The sequence below is a fragment of the Thunnus maccoyii genome, chromosome 19 (assembly GCF_910596095.1).
Source record: "Thunnus maccoyii chromosome 19, fThuMac1.1, whole genome shotgun sequence".
In the NCBI taxonomy this organism is placed as follows: domain Eukaryota; kingdom Metazoa; phylum Chordata; class Actinopteri; order Scombriformes; family Scombridae; genus Thunnus; species Thunnus maccoyii.
In genome coordinates, this window is record NC_056551.1 from 12,901,474 (window position 1) to 12,922,329 (window position 20,856).

At 39.5% G+C, this 20,856-nt stretch overlaps 1 protein-coding gene across 8 annotated transcripts in view; it reads left to right on the forward strand.

Annotated features, from left to right (window-relative positions):
- LOC121885556 (spermatid perinuclear RNA binding protein) overlaps positions 1–20,856 on the forward strand; it is a 79,029-nt gene that overhangs the window by 32,523 nt on the left and 25,650 nt on the right. For 6 of the 8 annotated variants that reach the window (XM_042395136.1, XM_042395133.1, XM_042395135.1 and 3 more), the window contains one exon: positions 14,710–14,888. In XM_042395136.1, the coding sequence (XP_042251070.1) occupies positions 14,886–14,888 (3 nt within the window). In that variant the 5' untranslated portion in view covers positions 14,710–14,885. Of the gene's footprint in view, positions 1–11,062; positions 11,114–12,517; positions 12,550–14,709; positions 14,889–20,856 lie in introns of all 8 variants that reach the window. The other 2 variants (XM_042395140.1, XM_042395139.1) reach the window with 2 other exon arrangements.

A 20,856-nucleotide genomic window follows, 5' to 3' on the forward strand; every position in this document is an offset into this window, starting at 1 on the left:
TCGGTTGATTGTTGGTGTTAATTCAGTCAATTTAGTTTGTATTAATGCTGCTGAAAGAATTAATATTTTAATTGGTGAGTTAAATCCACATCTAACATGTTATAGACTAATTGATTAAATGTATCAACACAATAATTAATAATGACAACCATCTGTTGTGTGGTATTTACAGTGACAGGTTCAGGGAAATAGCTGAAACAATGTTTTACTGTAACTCATACTGCATACATTATGTTTTTCCAACAAGAAATATTTTCTCTGTCATATAGAACCACATAGTTTCACATTCACAGAAGCAGACTTTTGCACACTTTTAAACAAACACACACATTAGCTGTAAAGATGATTCAATTTGTTCCCATGCTTGTACAGTAACACTTTTTTTTTTTTTTTTACACTTTTTTCATCTGCTGCCTCCTCCACTCTCATTTCAGTCTGCTTCCTCCACTTATTTCTTTATCTAACTTGGCCTTCTATCACTTAATGTCTTCATATCTTTCTGCTTTATTCTTGCTTCTTCTTCCTCCGTGTCATTTCTTCTTTCTTTCTTGCCCCTTAGCCGCAGTGTCCTTGAGAAAGCAGTGACTTTGCCGGTGAGCTCAGCAGAGCGCATCACTCTCTCTCTCTCTCTCTCTCTATTGCTCACACACTCTCTCACTGACACTCACTCAACCCCCTGCGCACACACAGACACACACACAAACACACACACACACACACACACACACATTTGGTAGGTCCATGGCAACACTGTCAAGCAGAACCAGTCCCTACAAGTCTCTTTCCTTTAGTCTTTATAAATAATTCATCACCAGTAACATTGGCTGTACTTTATGCAAATATTGACAAACCGAGAGTCAAACAGAGAAAAATTTAGAGTCGTTTCCGGTGTTGAGCACATACAATTTTCAGAGACATATTGTAAATCCTCAGCAAACTGCTGATACAAACAAAATAACTCAAATTCACAGCATAATAATACAGTCCCCAGCTCAATTGTTAAAGAATAAGTGAAAGGGGGTTATGTAATTATTAGTTACATGTTTTTCTTTATTGATGCTTACGGCTGCTTGGCATTCAGATCCCATAATGACATACTGTTTAATTTAGGGTTTCAGTTAAATTCACTTAAATGCTCTCGATTAAATTAAGAGACATTGAGAAAACAGGAGTTTATGCACAAATTCAATTACTTCTTCTCAAGGGTTGTTACCAAATTCTGACAAATTGCCCTCAGGTGATACTGTAGTTAGCCTGCCAACATGGAAACATGATCCCTTTGTTCCTCATTAAAGGTGCCCTCCACCAATCTTGGATCATGACAGCCTATTGTCGCAGTTTTCCGTAGCTTTTGAAATATAGATGGAGTCTGATTGTCTGGTTGTAAGATGAGATGTTATAGTCTCTTGATGTTGTTTGTTCTCATAGGTCTCTGTTTTCCATTGGAGTTCAGAGAGTGCGTATGGGGTCACTGCTTTTTTTCTACCGCCTTGCATGTTTTCTGTTGGAGATCGAGTGTCTTGTGGTTTGCTACCGTGCCATATATGGCAGATGTGTTCTTGTAATTGCATCCTGGATGTTTAGCCTAGATGACAATCAGGATGAGATGATATAGTATGTTGATATATTTATGCAATGCAATACTCGACCTTTAATCTTTTTATTTTACTATCATTGCATCTACATCCATTTATCCACATTAACACACTTCTGCTCTTCATGACAGTATCATAGTGCTGCCATGTTATCTCTCTCACTCACTCACTCATTCACTCACACACACACACACACACTCTCCGTTCCTTATGTTTGTCCTACATTCAGCTGAAAATGCTTCCGTAGCCATGGCGACCAATCCCATGGGGAAAAGTTGAGGCTGATTTCTGACTGTCTTTTCCCTCCTTTGTTTCAGGCCTTGTTGCAATTTAATGCTTCCCTCTCACACCAGCACAAACACACACATACTGTACACACACATACACTAGCATGTCAAAATCTAAAAGCAGAGGAGATGCAGTTTGTGTGCCACAACGTTGTTTTGGTTCCTTTGTCAAAGGAATGACCCAATTGCTGAGAAAGACCAAACCTACAGACAGAGTTGGGGGAGATTTTTCTCTTTCTTTTTCCTTCTTCTGTACAGTTCTGTTTCTTTCTTTCTTATTTTATGTGGTTTATTGTTTGCTCACTTTCTAGCTTGTTAGTAACCATGACTGTGGCAATTGGACATTAAACAATTAAAACACAAAAGAGGCTGATGGAGACAGACTATTGAAAAAGAAGAGATGTAGTGAGGAGGTAGAGTAATTTTAGAGGGAGTTGGAAATTGAAAATAGAGCCTTATACTAATAGACACAATGACTTATCAGATCAGAAGTTTTTCTGGTGATTAGGCCTTCCTAATTTGTATGATGGAAAACAGGAAAATAAGTCTAAAATAACTGTAAGTCCCCTTTAATCTTTTCCTCCCTCATTCTCCCTCCTCTTCAGCCTTTCACATCCTTCCTTATGGCTCTATTATTCTTCTCTAGCTCAGTCACATACTGTCCTTCAACCCTTTTCACAATCTCATTCCTTGTCATCCTACTTTCTCTCTTATCTCTCATCCTCCACGCTCTCACACACACCTATCATATTGCACTTCTGTCCCCCTCCTCCTCACACACTGCAAATTATTCTGTTCATTTCTACCGTCTCCCTCTTATTCCCTTGTTTCTAACCTCCCTTCCGCTTTTCCTCCCTCTCTCGCACTCTACCACACAAGAAAAAAAAAATCAATCCCGCCCTCTCTCTCTCTCTCTCTCTCTCTCTCTCTCCTCCAGTTCCCTCCTTTCTCCCGCTCGGTCCCTCCGTCTTCTCCCTAGAGTCGCAAAGACAGACAGGAAGGAAGTGTGTAATGAAACGGCCATATCGAGCACACTGCCCAAATTGACCTGGAATGAATGGAGTCACTGATCAGCTCCTGCAGATGAAGAAGTAGTGGGTTGGGAGAGAAACTGAGCTGACTGATGTAGCACACATTTTATGAATGCTACTATCAAACAGAATGAATACACAAAGATGTTTATTTTGTCTATCTGTGGATTACAGTGTTGTAATCCATTACCTGTGAGCTTTATTTGAAACAATCTAGGTACAGTACAGGAAACCTTTTCCGCTATATTTTGCCTGAAATCAATAGTTGGCAAACTCCATGAATTTGGTCATTTCAGCTGAAGGGGGAAGCAATCTGCATTCAAGAGATTTTCTCTGCTGTTTGAACAGAGAACAGAGAACAGGCAAGGCTACAGCTAAAGAGAGTGATTATTAAAAAAACACTGACAAACAGGAAGAGAGTGTATGATGGGACCCTCTCTCCCAAGTCACTGAAGCTGTTCAATGTTTATGAATGCCCACAGTGTAAGATTATAACATTGAGTCCATCAAGTAAAATTAATTTCTTAAAAATACTCTATCCTTTACTGTAATTTGGATTTGTAATACATCACGCTAATCTGCTCATCTGCCATCAGCAGCTACACCACTACTTTTATTAATGAAAATGGCTAGAGAGATAGAGAGAGAATGACCAACGTCACCGGGATACCAAACAGTACTATATGTGTGTGTGCGCTTGCTAGCCTGCTTTTGTGTGTCGTGGAGTAAAAACCCATTAGGGAATTAGTCCACATCTGGACAACCCTAGCTTTCCTCATGCTCTCACAACTCATACTACATACTGTATATGTTGCACAGACACCAACTTCTGACCTCAATTTTCTCCAAATAAGTTTACAGTCCTGTTTTGACCTTTCATGACCCTTTTTTGGACATCGACCATACCCCCAGCTTTGAAACCAGGTGAAGTTTTAAACATGGACAAAAAGCTGCAGTTGAATGTGTAATAAAATGTCTGGACAACTCTAGGATTATAAAACATTGATTCTTATTTCCAGGTGTTGTGAGGAGATAATATCACCTCGCTAATAACCAAGCAAGGAGAGCTTGCTGCTCAGTATCAGCTTTGCAGCATATCAAGATTGTTTTTTTCTAATCCCCTAACGGAAAACATATACATACTTACCATAAATACACCTGTATCAACATTTAGATTAAAGGGGGAAGTATTCTGGACATAAAGCCCATCTTCAAAGACATGTTTATCCACCCTCTCCTCTACTTTTTATGATCAACATAGATCTATTTAGAAGAAGGCTATGTGCCGAAACGCATGATGTGAGCCAAATAAACAAGTGAAATGTTTATATTTTGTCCTCCTTGACTAGAAAATTGAGATGTGCTACCCTTTTTTTTTACATTTATAGATCTATTTATCTTTGCAGCAATTTCATCTCTGCAGCTCCTAGAATTTTAAGTGATGTAAGAAACACATGCTCATGCTTTCATATAATCTTGCTTTGCTGTGTGTTCGTAACACTCGTTGTTCTCTATTTATCTATCTGTGTGTTTGTATATTATTCATTTATTTAATTTAAATTAATAGTTTCAATAGGATGCAGCAATATACCACACTCTTACTTTAATTTTGACAGCTGGCATTTATGTGAATATGTGTATATAAGCAACTAAACATGCACAAACCTGCTTGGACACACACACACACACAACGAGGTGGGAGTGTGACAGCTTTGTGTGTTGGCAAACATGAGCTTAGCAGTGAAGAGCCTTTCAAGCAGGATTAAGCTGCTAAGTGTCAATGGAACAGACAAGTAGGCCAAAGACCACTAGGATATCACTAAACTGCAACAATCAGTGTCAGTGTGTCTGTGCGTATGTAGTATGTAAAATAGATACAAGGAAGTGTGCGGTAGGTGATTTGTGGAAAGACAGAGGAGGAAATCAGCAGGAGTGTGCATGCACACACACACACACACGCGCGCGCAAACACACACACACACACACACACACACCCTGTATGCACATTCACAAGTCTTCTCACAGACCACGGACTGTGGAGCCTCGGCAGAGCCCTGGCAGGACCATCTGTTCCTGCTGAAATCAGCACAGCAGGAGCCTACCAGTGCACACACACACATACACACACACACACACACACACACCCACAAGCACACACAGTTGCAGCATGCTTCAGTTCTGGCATAGTGATAGTCTATTTATTCCCCCACACTGACGCAGGACAGTACTCAACTGTGTGTGTGTGTGTGTGTGTGTGTGTGTGTGTGTGTGTGTGTGTGTGTGAGTGTGTGTGTGTGTGTGTGTGTGTGTGTGGGTGTGTGTGTGTGTGTGTGTGTGTGTGTGTGTGTGTGTGCCTGTGTGTATAGCAGTTAAGTTTTCAGTTACAGTAAAAGTAAGGTAGCCCATGGAGATGTAACCTACCTGAGAAGACTAATGTTAATAATGCAAATTATAACTGGGATTCATATAGATAGATAGATAGATAGATAGATAGATGCACATGCACTCAGTCACAAATACATTCATCTATCCTTGTTAGTCTGTGACCCCAAGTCTCTCCACCCTGACCCACCGTCAGCAGGAACTGCGCACACATACAGCTTTCTCCATTTTAATAATCGACCGAGGGGAGTTACACTCTCCTGTCAATGTTATCTATTTCTTTCGCAGAAGCAACATCAGCGTTTTCTCTGCTTTCTGCCATCTCATCAATACTCTGTTCTCTGACCTCCCCCTGGCCTGCACCTGGACCCAGTCAAGACAGAACTACAGTGTGCTAGTTAAAAACATATACAGGTTACCAGAGTATCATTCCTCAAAGCTAGGAGTGAATATAGAGAAAAATGATCAGGGTTAACAAAACTTGACCCAATCTTGTCATGCTGATAATATAAATTAGAATACCAATTGTAATCAATAAACCAATGCAGGGTAATTTATCTTCATTTTTCTAATCTTGTTTCCAAGACATCAGGCTGCATACTATACAGTGAATATATAAACGGTGTGTTTGGTAGTTTTCCTTATTGTGGGCGTTACTGACTCACTCCTTCATTGCAGGATCTGAAAAGAAGAAAAGACGTAATTAAAGGTAATTTCCATTGACTGTGGAACCCTGTTATTGCAGCATGAGTGGACCTGTAGTGTTTAGTCATCACACCATTTGTGGTATCTTTTATAAAGAAAACATTAATGTAGAAAAAACTCTTTCACATTATCCTATTGATATCATGGCAATGTGGACGATAAACTGAGGACTGACAGAGCAGAGCAGGAAAAAAAAAACACAAATATAATTTGGTTACCAGAATGGTTTTTAATGGCAGTTATTGGAGAAGTGTCTGTGTGATTACTAAAATACTTCTTTTAAAATTCCTAAAGGGCTTATGACAGAATCTTCTCACAAAAGAAATGATAAACTAATGGGGATGACAGACAAAATTGAATGTGATAGACAAAATCAAATGTGATACACGAAAAGTGCAGAGAGCCTGAACAAGGAATTAATAAAACACCAGTAAAATATGAGAGTAAGTAGTTAGTAAGAGAGCTAAGATAAATTAGAACAGATCAGGTGCATAAGTTGATTTCAGTGGGGAAAAGAGCGTGTGGGAGAAATAATTGCTTTTGTGCGTGTGTGTTCACTGGAGTCAGTGTGTCCATTGTGATACTGAGGTGTCTTTTTGTTCACTTATTCTTTAGAAAGATGTATCTATCTATATTTGACATTTTTCTTCAGAGTCTTGTATGTTATGTGGCCCTAAAACATGTCTCGTTCCCCATTTGTCTCTGAAGATATCAATAAATGAAACATATATCAATGAATGTTTAAAAAGTCTAGTATTGAATATTATACCAACTATAATGTAACATAACATATTAACATTATAGTTGGTATAATATTTCCATACACAAGAATATTTATGGAAATATTTTGTGCATATCATTCTAAGTAAAACTTACAAACAACAGTGGATATTGATATAAAATGATATATTGATATCTTATTAAACTTTCACTTCAAGAAAAAGAAAAATGACAAAAAAAAAGACGGCAGAATATATTAAAACTCAACAATACTGCAACTAGAAGAACAATAGTCCTCACATAAAGATTTCATTCCGAGTCCAGTAGTATTTTTGGTTTTCTATCCTACTAAAGTCTAAATTGCATTCACCTTGACTCCCAGGTGTAAAACAGTGCCTGATTAAATGGCTGGAATGAAAACCAGCAGGACCCCTTGTTCCGAGGACCGGAATGGAGAGCTGCAGTTTTAAATTAATCTGTAAGGTTTTAACGGGCCAATTCCTCACAGTCTTTTCAGGTTGTAATTTGCAATTGTCCTGCCTGTTGTCACACCTGTTAATTATTCTCCATGCCAAGCACTCAATATTAGCAGTGTTGTAGAGGAATAGAAAACAAAATATAAAAAAAATACACAAATCTGTCAGGGAGGAACAAATTTGCGAAAAATAGAGGGTGACAAAAATTGCTAGAGATGAGTGCAAATTACATACAGTGTGCACATAGACCTCTTTTGGCTTTGAGAGAAAGATAGAACTAAGAAGTGACAGGAAATGAGGAAAGGCAACAACATACCCACTTTCCCCAACCGTGACGCACATGCAATACACATCTGACATCATTCACCTGGTGTCCTTTGTTCTAATGTCCCTCCAGCATGCGTCGAGCCGGCTGCATTAATGAGACATAATGCAGATAATATCTACACTATGCTGCTTCCTGCTGATCATGTCTCTACCACAGCAAATAAAACAAAGGAGCTCAAATGCATGAACACTGATATTTACTAATGCGTGGCTGCTGCTTCCTGCATGTGATGTATTTGTATAAAAGAAGCCTGTTATTAAGTTACTATTTAAGTCCAGTTAAGTTATTATTTAAGTCCAGTCTGATCTTTAAGATGGTTATGAACTAGCTCCTTTCTCTTCTCTTACTGCCAAAGGGGCCTCTCATTAGCCTACTATCATCTGTCTTTCCTGTCCTTGCAATCTACTGATAAGTTAGCAGTCTGTTTGTTCATGGGGATTACTGGTAGCTTCAACTAAGGAGTGGTTCCTCACATCTCATCTAACAGGCACAACAGGGTCTAATCAATGTAGTTCTATAAAAAGGCTAAACCAGTTTTTAAAGTCTTGCATGTCCTGATAGTACTCACCTCTTTCCTCACAGGTGTGGATTCACTACATACACTTTGCACTTGTGGCCAGGAGTATCAATTTGAGATCTAGCCCCTCTAATATTTAGGAGGTGTGTCAGGTAGAGGCCGTTTCACTACTACTGCCCAGATATTCCTCCCATATTTTAATAAGTGTAATTTCTGCATCTCGGGGGCAGGCAATCAGGGACATGGTCTCCTCTGACATGTGAGCCAGTAAGGCCTCACAGTGAGCTACAGGAAAAAAAAACAACCATACATCCAGTCAGCAAGTGGCTTACCAGGGCATGTCTCTCCACTCTCATTGAACTACAGGTTCTTCATTTTGCTGCAGGCCATCCATGCTGACCGCAGCCTCCACAGGGGTGCCGTTCGACCTTTTTTTAAATCTGGATCAATGGTGTCCACATGGTCAACAAATGGCACAAGAATAGGAGGGTCAGAGTGTCCAGCCTTTGCCTCCAGGCCCTGAAACAATAAGGAGGACAGTGCATATACCCAAAATGCTTCCCTCAGTGTCTCTGTTCTGTTTTTCTCTCACTTTTTCCTAACTCGAGAGTTTTGGTAGACTTAAGTACCCAATCAAATTACTTTTATTATCTTATTATATCTTTTACTTTCATCTTGTCTGCATCAGTCTTCTTGTCTGTAGAGTAAATACTTACCTTGATTTTAGAAAGGTATATAAGCAAAACACAACAGCGTGTTAACCTCTTTCTTATTCGGAAAGAAATGTAGCATCTGAGAAGGGAAATACTGTTTATTTCAAGAAAGGAAATAAGTTCATTATGGGAAGGAAAAGCCTTCACAACATAAAGAAGTATAAAATATAAATTGCCACAAAAGCCCTACAGCAACAACAACAACAACAACAATTCTCTTCCCACTGTTACACTTGCGGCAATAAAAGATCTTCAACTGTACTTTATTCAGCCCAAATTACAATCACATCACACACATTATTACTACTTCTGTTTTAATTAGCCATGTTTACAGTCTAATCAGTCTATTATGCCGGACACAGAGGTATTAAAATTGTTCTCTTGGCTGCAAAAAAAAAAAAGGATCAAAGGAAAGAGAGAGACATGGAAATGGAAGACAGATGAGGAAATGAGATGATGTTAGTTTGGAGGAGAGATGGAACATGAATAGCAAAGAGGGAAGTTTGCTAGGGAAACGGGGACATGAGAATTTGCAGCGAATCTTGATTTTCATCGAAATTCAGACATTCATTTTCACATTATCAAGAGGAACAGAGGCTGCATTCTTCTTTAATATCCCCTTTGAACATTGAGCTTCTCTCTGCTATTTCCTCGGCAGTAAAAAAAAATTAACTTTTATATCTTTTTCCCTCTATATCTGTCCCTGGCTTGTGCCTCTCTCTTCCTGTAACACTGTCTATTCCCAACACTGTATGTTTCGGACTGCTTGTCTCTCCATCAGTCTCTGTCTCTCTCTCTATCTCCTCTGGTAAAGAAATAGCCAGGCAAACAGACAACTCAGTCAGCTAGCACCTGTTTACACAATTGCGCGCTTCTTCACAACAGAGGTGGTTAGAGAGAGGTGAATGAGAGCGTGATTCCGCATCCATTCTGTTTATTGTGCACCACCTGGTCCTAAGAGTTTCATTGTCTGTGTGCATGTTTGTCCAACTCATTACTGCACACTTTTGCAGATGTTTTCCCAGATGCAAACATTATGGCACCAATAACCCAGGAGCCTTCCACACAAACACACACACACACACACACACATACACACACACACACACACAAATCTTTACTGATATAACATACAGACTACTTACGCACTCAAACAGCCTTCCAGGTGTATAAGGAATGTTTAAACATGATGGGGCAGAAATAGCATTGGTAAGCAAAGCATTCATGAGGCCAAAAATAATTTAACTTGGAATAGCCAGGTGAGAGAAAAATCAACAGTCCTGCTCTAAAATAACTTCAGAATAACACACGAGATTCAGCTGCCAGAAATATCACCCGTATTTACACCTGTTCATTCCTTTGCAACGATTAGATTCATTGTAGGTCTGCTTCACTTGAGTGCACAGAGATGCCTCTACAGTTGTCGGTTTAGAGAATGAAGGAGTACGACATGACAGCAGGGCAAGAGCTGGAACTAATGCACAGATCTGTGAGTACGTTATATGTCCTTAAATGTATTACAGCCATGGCTATTTAAGGTAGATGTAAAATATGTAGATTGATGAAAGCTTGTATAAAGTAAATCAGTGTTGTGTCTGGAGAGAGTATCTTATTCCAAAACTGTGGCAGAAGGCTTTTTTCCCGAAGCACGGCCCAAGGCTTTCTCTGTTATAATAAGACTAAAGATGGTTTTTATAGTAGATCATTAGTTTTTGAGTTCTCTAAAACTCCCTAGAATTAAAAGATACTCATTTTGTGTTTTATAATTCATAATTTTATAAAGTGCCAGTAGATTTTGGTTGTGGCTGTAAAGTTGGGTTTCTCCTCCAGCGATTCTTGCATGTAACCAGCCATCAATCAAAGGTCCTTTCACTGGTTAAATAGTAATAGGGTGTCTTTAATTTTGGAATCTTGCTGGCACTGTGGCTGCTGGATGAAATATTTCACCTCTAACCACGCCACAGTCATTAAACATTACACTCAACAACATTTCATGGAGTTCAAAAGCAGAAATATCCAAAAAGTCTGATAATCAGATAATCAAAATTCTAAAAGGGAATACATTGTGAAAAGCAGCTCCGTCAACACTAATTAGCACTCTCTCTCTGGTTTTTGTCAATCCTCTGTCTCCCTTCGCTCTGTCTCTTCCACTGCTCATCTTATTTGATGGTTATCAGATGAGAAAGGTGTAAATTGCTGCTCAGAGCCATCTCAGCAAATTCTCCAGCTCTGGTATCTCTCCTTCATCTTTCAATCAGTTCCCATCCCTTGTTTATTATCCTCTGCCTGATTCCTTTCATCTCTGTAGGGAAAACAGGATGTAATCACCAACTCTTGGCGCTGGGAGGACACAGCACAGGTGTGTGTGTTTTCCCTTATGCATAAACTTCCAGCAGAAATATATTCAATAACTATGGAACCGAATTGAGGTGAAGACGACAGTGCCTGTGCGCATGCCTGCGTGTGTGCCATGTGCAAATCTGTGCATGTGTGTGTGCACATGCTAATGTCCATGAGCTACCACCAGCGTTAATGAGGAAGGGCTCCTGCCAGTTTTTCCCTATTTCTCCTCTCCTTCTCTGGAGAAAAACACACAATCACACATTAATGACCCACCAGGATGGTGCGAATAAGAGAGAAGAAAAACGGAGAATAGATACTGGATACTGGTGGGAGGCGTACAAAAAGGCGATGGCGGGTGGATGCAGGGAGAAATGTAATAATTGGTCGGGATGAGCCCACAGAAGAAAAAGCATCTGGAGGATTTAGGAATAAACAGGCAGATACAGTATGAACAGTCAGCACACAGCCACGCATGTGAAAACAAGGTCCTCTTAGACGCCCTCAGTCTGAGTGGGAGACAGTGAAGGTGGGCATACTGTAGGCCACATATTGTTGTTTTGAAGATTCAGGGCTTCATTTAAACTTTGATTCAAACAACACACTCACTCTGTTTTGTCTTATTATATTTTTTGAAATCATAAATGGCTGTATTTTGTACATTTGACTTAAATTGAAGATGAAAAAGAAGAGTGCCGTGTGAGAGGAACAAAGGGGGAGAATGGGTGTTGTTGTTTATCATTGAATAGCTCTGATAATGAGAATCGAATGGGGGCTGGCACATTGGTATTATGCTTCTTGGCAGGATGTTTGTGTCTGCGCCCATGCACTCTAATCATGTGCATACAATCCTAAGTGGCCAAGCCATGTTGGAAGAGAGCTTACCCCCCTCCAGCAAGGAGCGTTGGCTATAATGTAACTGGCAAAACAAAAGTGCACCGACACAGACGCTGTCGCTGCCAGGTGTGTAGAGGAGGTAATTGTCAGTGTTGCAGGCCAGCGGCTAGGGGCTTAGAGAGGGAGAGCTTGAGAGAAAATGAGGAGCAGCCTCTGGTGGAGTTTGTTTGCCTGAGGGGCCAGCTCAATATCTCGTGTTGCTGTTTATCCGATTCCCCTCTGCCCCCTTGCACCACTTTGTATTCTTCTTATAGTTTCGCCCTTTGCCTCTTTTGCCCGCTACCCTTGTCCTACTTGCTCTCGTTCATGCTCATTTCCAATTCTCTCCATTTTTTTTTTCTCTTTTCTCAAACTACTCACCGCATCTCCCCCCTCTTTCCTCTCCCTCTCTTATTCTCGTTCTCCCTGGATCCCACTGAGCTTTCACTGAGAGGCTGTAGCATCATCACAGTTTAATCCACCAGCAGGTCTACTCCAGGAGAGACTAACAATCACATATGTGTTTATCTTCTCTGTCCCCTGACAGCATCCAGATAGAACCCTGGATGTAGTGTCAAGGTGAGGAGATACTCTACACATTACAGACAATGTTATTTATCACATAGAGTATATAAAAAAGAAATTTGCCAGTGATCGTTCTGTGTGGGAAGGCAAGAAGTAACAGCAGAGAGGTACAGTCTGGTGTCTGTGATGGACCTTAATAGATTCATGTGTGCCCCATTAATGTCTGTATTGTTTCCTGTGTGAGTGCAGTGTCTGCTTAATCTAATTTCTCAGATATTATGAGGTTTGCAAATTACAATGAAATCAAACAATTATAATTTGGCCATATAGCATATTTTTTTTGCAGCTATTTTTAGATGTATTATTTTTTAAGTCCAAGATCAAAAGTCAGATTTACTTTATCATTCATAATTTTTGTCACATCTAATCATTAAAAATATTTGACATTTCTGCCTTGCTGAAGTCATATTTTAATACACAAAAACAAAAATATGAAATGTTTTTTTCTACCATGACCCATTCTTGTCATCATGTATTTTAGTTTTTTTCAAATCACATTTTATCTTGATTTTTTTCAACAATAATATGAAGACATTAAGTCATTTTTTTAAATTTCTGTTTGTTTTGTTTTGTTTTTGTCATGTCATCATCTTACATTCATCATGGAAAAATGCTTGTGAATTAATATCTTTTGTCACAGTTCTTGTAAATGAAAGTAACATTTCTCTAACATTTCCCACACCTGCTTGAACAGACAACTCCTGAGTCTGGCAGACCTTTTCAGAAATCAACTCATACACTCTTGTGCGCACATGCGCACGCACACACAAACATGCTCAGCTCTATAAATGTCATTGCTGTGGTTTGAGTGTGACCAGATGTGTCTGTGTACTGTCAGTGGCGATACTGTTGACATTTCATGTTGTGAACAGGAACGTTGTGTATCTGTTCACCTCAACATACTCTGCACTGATAAAACTGGCCTGTGTTTTCATAGCAACACCACATGTTTGATTTACTGTACAGAGCCCCAAGATGAGCCAAAGGTAAAAGCCACAATGGATTCCTGTTTCCTGATTGCTGTTTTTTTGTAAAATCATGAGCTTATTATAAGATATAAGGTTAATTGGTTAAGTATTGGTTAGGTATTGAATTGTTTCAACAGTGTCGGTAGCCTCTACATCTTTTTACAGTATTACTTGACTGTTACCTCTGTTTTTGTTCACTGAGAGGAATAAAAGCCAGGAAAAGATAAGGTTAGAACCATTACTGTCTCATATTGTGCTGGAAGGAGCACTCTGCAGCACAATGGTCCAGTGCTCACTAGTCACTAAACACTGTCATTTTAAAGTCCACCTCTGAGGTTTGTCAGTCCTCTTTCTTTCTATTTGTTTCCTGTCTGTCTCCCTCTTGAGTGATCATGATGGGGTGATTTGGAAGTGCAGTACAGTAAAACACTGTATTTTAGAGTAACGCAGAAACCCCATAGCAATTTTTTTCACACAATTTCATCATTATTTCTTCTGCAAAGTGGTTGGAAATGTCACTGTGCGTTTGAGATTCTATAGATATGGATTCACTTTGAGACTTATTGTGGTAGCGTTCTTTTTTAAAGAAATTAAATGCAGTTAACATGTAGTCTGCCAATTAGTTTGCATGTAAATGTATGTGTGTCTGTGTGTGAGAGTAGAGGAGGGTGCGTTAGGCTTAAGTGTGTAACCCAGTGTATGAAAACAAGTACATGTTTGTATTACATCCCCCTCACTCAGATCCCTGCCAGCTCATGAAAAATGAATGAAGGCCTATGTGTGTATGTGTGTGTGTGTGTGTGTGTCTCCACATGTCTATCTCCACATGGGTTGATCAGCCATTCTGTCAGATCTTTTAGTCAAGGACGGGGACTGCACCCTTGCTGGGAAAACCGCATTTGTGCGTGTGAGTTGAGTGTTACAAGGGCAGATGAAGGAATGGATGGAATTGGGTTCCGCAAGGTTAAACAGATAAAGGTCGAATGTGTGTTGGGAGTTGTTTTGTATGTTATATTAATCATTTAGTTATCTTTAAAAAAAAAAAAAAAAGATTTCTTCCCTTTTTGTGTTTTTTATTTAGTAGAGAAGAAGAAACATTGCGTATCTCCCTTGACACCTCCCCCTCTCGTTGTTTAGACACTAATCTCTTCTTCTCTGTGTCTCCTTTCGTTTCTCAATCTCTTAGAAGTACAACCTCTCTTAGAGCGGTGGCCAGAGTGACAGAAGAGCACATGAGGAGCGGAAAAGGTGTGACAGCAACATCCTGACTGGTAACCTTGCTTCTGCACCACACCGCACGCCCAGCAAATCCAGAGGCGGGCGTCAGAAGGAAGGAAAAGTGCAACCACTCCTCCTGCAGGCATGGTAATATACACTCTGTGCTGTACTTTCTGCTGTGTGTGTGTGTGTGTGTGTGTGCGCTTGTGTGTGGTCATGCAGGTGGATGCCAATGGATTATCCACAGCAGAGCAAGGAAACAGCTTCCAGACTGGAGGGTATAAGAGTTCAATCTGATAACTATATCTAGAAATGGCAGCAGAGTGTGTGTGCATGTGTCAAACATTTGAGATAGAAATATCTGTTGCAGACAGGAGTGTATAGACTTGTGTTTTAGAAAGTAGATGGGAGATGAGATCCACAGGCAATATAAATTACCACTGGGGAAAGAAGGAAAGGAAAATACAGAAGAATGAAAGAGGCAGAGGAGCTTAAGAAGATAAAGAACAATGAAAGGAAACAGAAGACTAACACAGAGGGTGATGGTGAAAAGTAGGAGAGTGGTGACAAAAATAGAGAAAAATCGGACAATCAATTTGATTACTTTTGGCTGCTCATGAGGTTTTCTACCGATAGTTGGATAACTAGTAATGGAATGAATGTGTTACATCCAGCCTGTATTTATTTGTTGATATTAAATAAGGATAGGTGATTCATTTTCATTGGTCTACAGTTGCACAATCACTAATGCTAAATGAGTGTAGAAATGAGGTTTGCTCCTTACATAACAGCACAAGAGGCATGTCACAGTTGGAAGATGATGGGGTAAAAAGAACTACTGCGTTGTTTAGGAGGAGGAGAGAACGACTGAAAAGATCAAAGAGAGCAGTGGAAGGAGAGACTGAGAAGCGGGCGCAGATAAGACCATAAAAAACACAAATGATGGGCAGAAACATGAGAAATGAAAAGCGGAAAGTATATGGAAACCAAAAAGAGAAGTTTAGAGCGGGGAAATGGAGGAGAGAGGGAAGGTTGAGAGCAAAGAGAGAAAAAGAAACGAGGGATTGATTAATGGTCTTGGCCTGTGACAGTGGGAGCTTTTCCCCAAGGGGGGAGCAGAGAAGAAGATGAATTATTAAAAACTAGAACAAGAGGAGGAAGGAGGGAAATGAGTAAAAAAAAAAAAAAGGATAAGAATGGAAGAGTGGTTAGTAGTAGATGGATGAAGGAGAGGAGACAGAAAAGGGGGAGGGGAAGAGGAGACTGAATGTTTGAGAGGAATTGAAAGAGATGTTACTGAAGGTGCTGAGGTTGGACATTGCAGAAGAGGGCACATGGTTGGAGCTCATAAATAACCAAGGGTAATGAGACTAGTGCATGCCCCTGTGTGTGCGTGTGTCTGCAGCTTGCAAACACAGTACTGTGATTAGTCTTGAGTTATGGTGATGCAGCAAATACTGCGGGTGACCTTGGCAAGGGTGTCACCACGTAAACCGCACAATACACCAAACAGCTTCTTTATCGACTTTCCTCTGAGCTTTCTGAACTTAATGAATACACATGCCCGCAGTATTTGTCGGCGTCTTCATTCCCTCTTTTTTTTTACGCACACACATACCCACACTCGTGGTTGATTATGTTGTATCCGTCTAGCTTGTTGTATAGCTTAGTCCTTGTGCATGTCATCGTTAGTTCACCCCTCAGTTTCTGGAGGAGGCACTGTAGGACTTATCAAGTGGAAAGTTTTAACAATTTTGTGGTTTCAGCTCCACTTCTTAGACTGTGTTGAATGTGAAACACACTCATCTTTTCTTTGTTGTACAATTATTAAGAGACATAAGTGAGTTGCCTAAAAAAAACTCTCAGGTTTTAAAAGCTTTTGTTGGTAAAGCTGCATTTTACAGGTCCTTTAATTTTATGCTAATTTCCCAGAATTTTTCTGGTAATTTGCAGTTTTTTAAGAGTTCATTTTTAGGAATTAGAAATTTTTTAAAAAGTGTTTAGTTGGTAGGTGCCCACTCAATATATTTGGATTGATACAAAGTTGTAAATTTGTGAAAATTCTTAGTAAATTCTTAATAATTCTTTAACTGACAAAAAATACTTAGTTTTCAGTATGTAGTCTTGTGTGTCAAACGATATGTTAGCATATTGGGTTGTTTGTTAAAAACAATTTACAGATCCTGTACTTCCTTACTAATTTCCAGGAAATTTTCTTTTAATAATTTTTCTTGATGTAGCTGCTGTGTAACTGCTCATTCTTAGGACATTTCTTTGAAAGGGTTATGTAATTTGGTAGTATATGGGAAATGTGTTCAAATGGGAATCAAATATGCTGATATGTAGTCTGACACAGAAAACTATACACTGAAAATTAAGTATTGTAAATTGTTAAGAATCTAATTTATTAATAATTTAATAACAGCTACATATCAATCCAAATATATTGAGTGAGCACTTACCAACTAAACCAATTTTTTCTTATAATTTGTAACAAATCCCAGCATTTTTGCAAAATTTTCTAAAAAATTAACCGTTAAATACCTGCAAATTACACAGAAATTTTCAAGGAAATTAGTATAAAATTTAAGGACCTGTAAAATGAAGCATTACCCTTTTGTTGAAACAGGAAAACATTTCCCTGTTCTTCCATGTACATAATTTTATGTTTATTTTAGTGTATTCTAGTATTTGTTTCATGTATACATGCCCCTACTCAATACTGTAATAGTATGCCCAGAGCAGTGCGAAGTCAGCTCATCTGCTTTTAGCGGCGCAGTCATAATATTTTATTGGCACGCTATAAACCTTTTAAACTACGCTGACACATTACCGGAAGCAGAGGACACAGATAAATGAAATCTCAACCGTCAGTGCAAAGTAGGCTGGGTAATGTAGTTTTGGAGGCCAGCTTTTAAGCTAGATTGATGACAGCAGATCTTTAATGAAATAAGACAGGCTGGGAATTTGCAGATGGTGATGAGCTGCTCTATATTGTCTGGTATTATAATCTTGTAGTTTTCCATGTATCACATTTTTATCCTGTGTTTATCAGGACAGCTGAGATGTCCAGCTTGACTTGGACAGCCTGTGTCATTTTCTTTCTTGTCTTTTGTTGTTTTGCTGCAAGATCTGTGTCATGCAGTCAAGAATGCGATTTTGCACACCCCGCTATCCTGTCCATGTGTGTGTGACTGTGTGCATGTGATAATTTGAAAGACAGTGAGAGAGAGAGAGCACAATAAAACCGGATAGCGGAGTGTGGCAGGCCGGCCTGCCAAGCAGAGTGCAGATAAATCACAGGATGAATTTTTAATGCAATCTCCCCGAGGCTGCTGGATGTTACAGAGAATGCACTGAGTTGTTGTTTTTTTTCAGTGTTGCTTGTCCCATCACTCCTCACCAATTTTTGATGTCTTTTTGAAGTTTTTGAAACATTCTTTTCTCCTTCAACACTACTCGCTTTTATGTTGGGCTAAAGAGGTGTGACATTTTCTCAAACACCCCCACTGAAACAGTTTTCCCTGGTACGCATGGGTGGTGATTTGTTTTTCTGGGTTTTACTATGAGGTTGTTTTGGCCTATGTTGTCACCTTCAGTACAAACAGATCTTTGTTTTTACTGCAGCTGGCTGAAAATATTAAAATTCAGTTTGTCTTCACCTCCCTGCATCTCCTTCTGTCGATCTCTCAGCTTTGGTCACGCTTGTTTGCTTACTTTCAAAGGCTTTTCCCACTCTTCTCTCTCATCTCTGGTTCTTTTTTCACAATACCTAGGAATGTGTGCTGTCAGCATGCACTGTAGGCACATGACTTATTAAAAGTAAGAGCAGACACACTGCCTACGCACACACATGCACACACTGTACAATGTTCTTAAACACTGCTCTAAAAATAAATGGTAATAGAGAGATTTTAACAAAGACACGCGTATCGAGTGTCCCTCCAATCAGCTTATATTGTTCCAGTGAGATGTGTCCTTGGCGTCGGGTCGTGTAATTTATAGTAGATGGTTACAGAGAGACAGGACGAGACAGGAAGAGCCTGAAAGAGACAGGCAGCAACAGAGAGGAAAGACATTTGATTCTGCTGCTTCTAAAGTGAAGTAGCCGCTGCTGATAGGCTGCGTGTCTAACCACAACACCTTGAACTGAAATGGTTTTCCTGCAGGGCATTAAGGACAGAATGGGGTGTGATGGATGGAAGTAATGGAAGTAATGGATGTGTGTGTGTGTGTGCAAGACACTGTGTGTAACTGATTGTATAGGTTTTACATGCATATGTCATTGATAATTTTCATGTTTAGTGTGCATGTGCAGTGTTTTTTTGTGATGGTGTGCATGTGCACATTAGTTTAGTACACAGCGAGTTGTAAATGCTGTGTAATGTGGTTATGTAACATAGACCTGCCAGCCAGTTGGTCTCACTGGAGCATGAAATGGAGTGTAATTGGGGAGTGTGTGGTCTAAAAGCACTATGCAACAATGGCATATGAAGGTATATACACATACACGCACACAGCACATGGTGTGTGCTGGTGGCTTTTAGATAGCCAGGATATAACAGTTGTATGTGTGCATATGTGTTTTTTTCTGATGAATGTCAGGCAACAGTGGTTTTTTTCCCCTTGCGGAAGATTTTGTATGTCTCCTGGTAAATTTATGCTAAGTATACTGTCTGACCTGGATTGAACTCAAAAAAGAAAAGGAAGAAACAGCTTAGTAGGAGGTAGATGTTAATATTTATGTCTCCCTGTAAAGTAATTATGCCCAATTTTGATGTTGTATTATTTTGGTACATTTGGCCATCGTTCAATAATAATATTGCACTCCCTAAGTTAATTGCTGATATCTAGGCACCCAGCCAAAAAGTCTGTCGGGGCAAAAAAACATGAGCAGTCAGACGATCATACAGGTTTCAAACAAACCCCCAGGTTAGCAAGATTTATTTGGAAGATTATTCATGACATTTTGTCTGTATTTACTTTCACGTTCACCTCTGAAGAAATTGCTTTCGGTAATCCAGCTAAACTGTTGGCTTGTTTACAACCTCTCTGATCGATCATGTTTCTTGCCCTGGCAAACTATGTTGTAGCAATGTTGGTGTCTTTAAAAAGAGAATCTTAGTGTTATATATTAAATTTAGAGACATAACAGCATTAACTTCAGCCCTACAAGACACTGGAACTGAACCCTCACTTCTAAGGATTGGCTTCAGGTCAGTTTTTTGAAACTGGACACAGTCTTATATCCTGTTAGTGACACTGAGGATTGTTACAGGGATCTGGATACAGATCCTTGGTGACTTAACCATCATTTATGATTTATTTTTCTTTCATACCTACGCTCACACATGCCCTCTTGGAAAGGAGAACATCTTGTGCAACCAACCTCCAGGTTGTGTAGCAGTCAGGTTTAACTCAAGGATGACCATATTAGTCTCTAACAGATTGAATGTACGTGTTTGTGTGTGTATGGGAGTTTCTTATTGATGGTATACTAGACCGTTGTGCTGCTATTTTGCTAGAAGATAACAGTAATCAGGATGTGAAGAGGGCACAAGAGTGACTTAAGGCACTTCAACACAGAGCACTTACAGCATCAAATGGGTAATAGTAATACACGTGTCAGTTTTAATCCACCTGTCAACTTGGACTAAGTAGGGAATGCTGCATAAAAATATAAAATGTTTTACTTTTAATTAATTTGGAGCAAGAAATATTGATTTTTTTCATTTCATTTGAATAAGGTTATGAAAAATGCAGGGTAAAGCATTTGATTTTTTACATTAACCATAATATTTTCATCCAGCCTCTCTCTATTCTCCTATCCTGGCAAAAGTAGCTTACTTATCATGTCACTTGTCTTAAATGTCTGCAACATTTTCTGGTCACACGCTGGCCTACGGGGTCGATTCCTGTCAGCGAGTCCTCCTTAACTGCTCTGATTTACATGGTGATCAGAGTGACTGGGCAACAACTCCCCTATGGTCGAGTAATACCAACACACGCGCATGACACATAGACATTCTCCTCACAATGTGGTTTATGACTGCAGAAGCTCCCATTAGCAACGGCTCATAAAATTTGCGACTGTTGGTGTGTTAAACACTGCTCT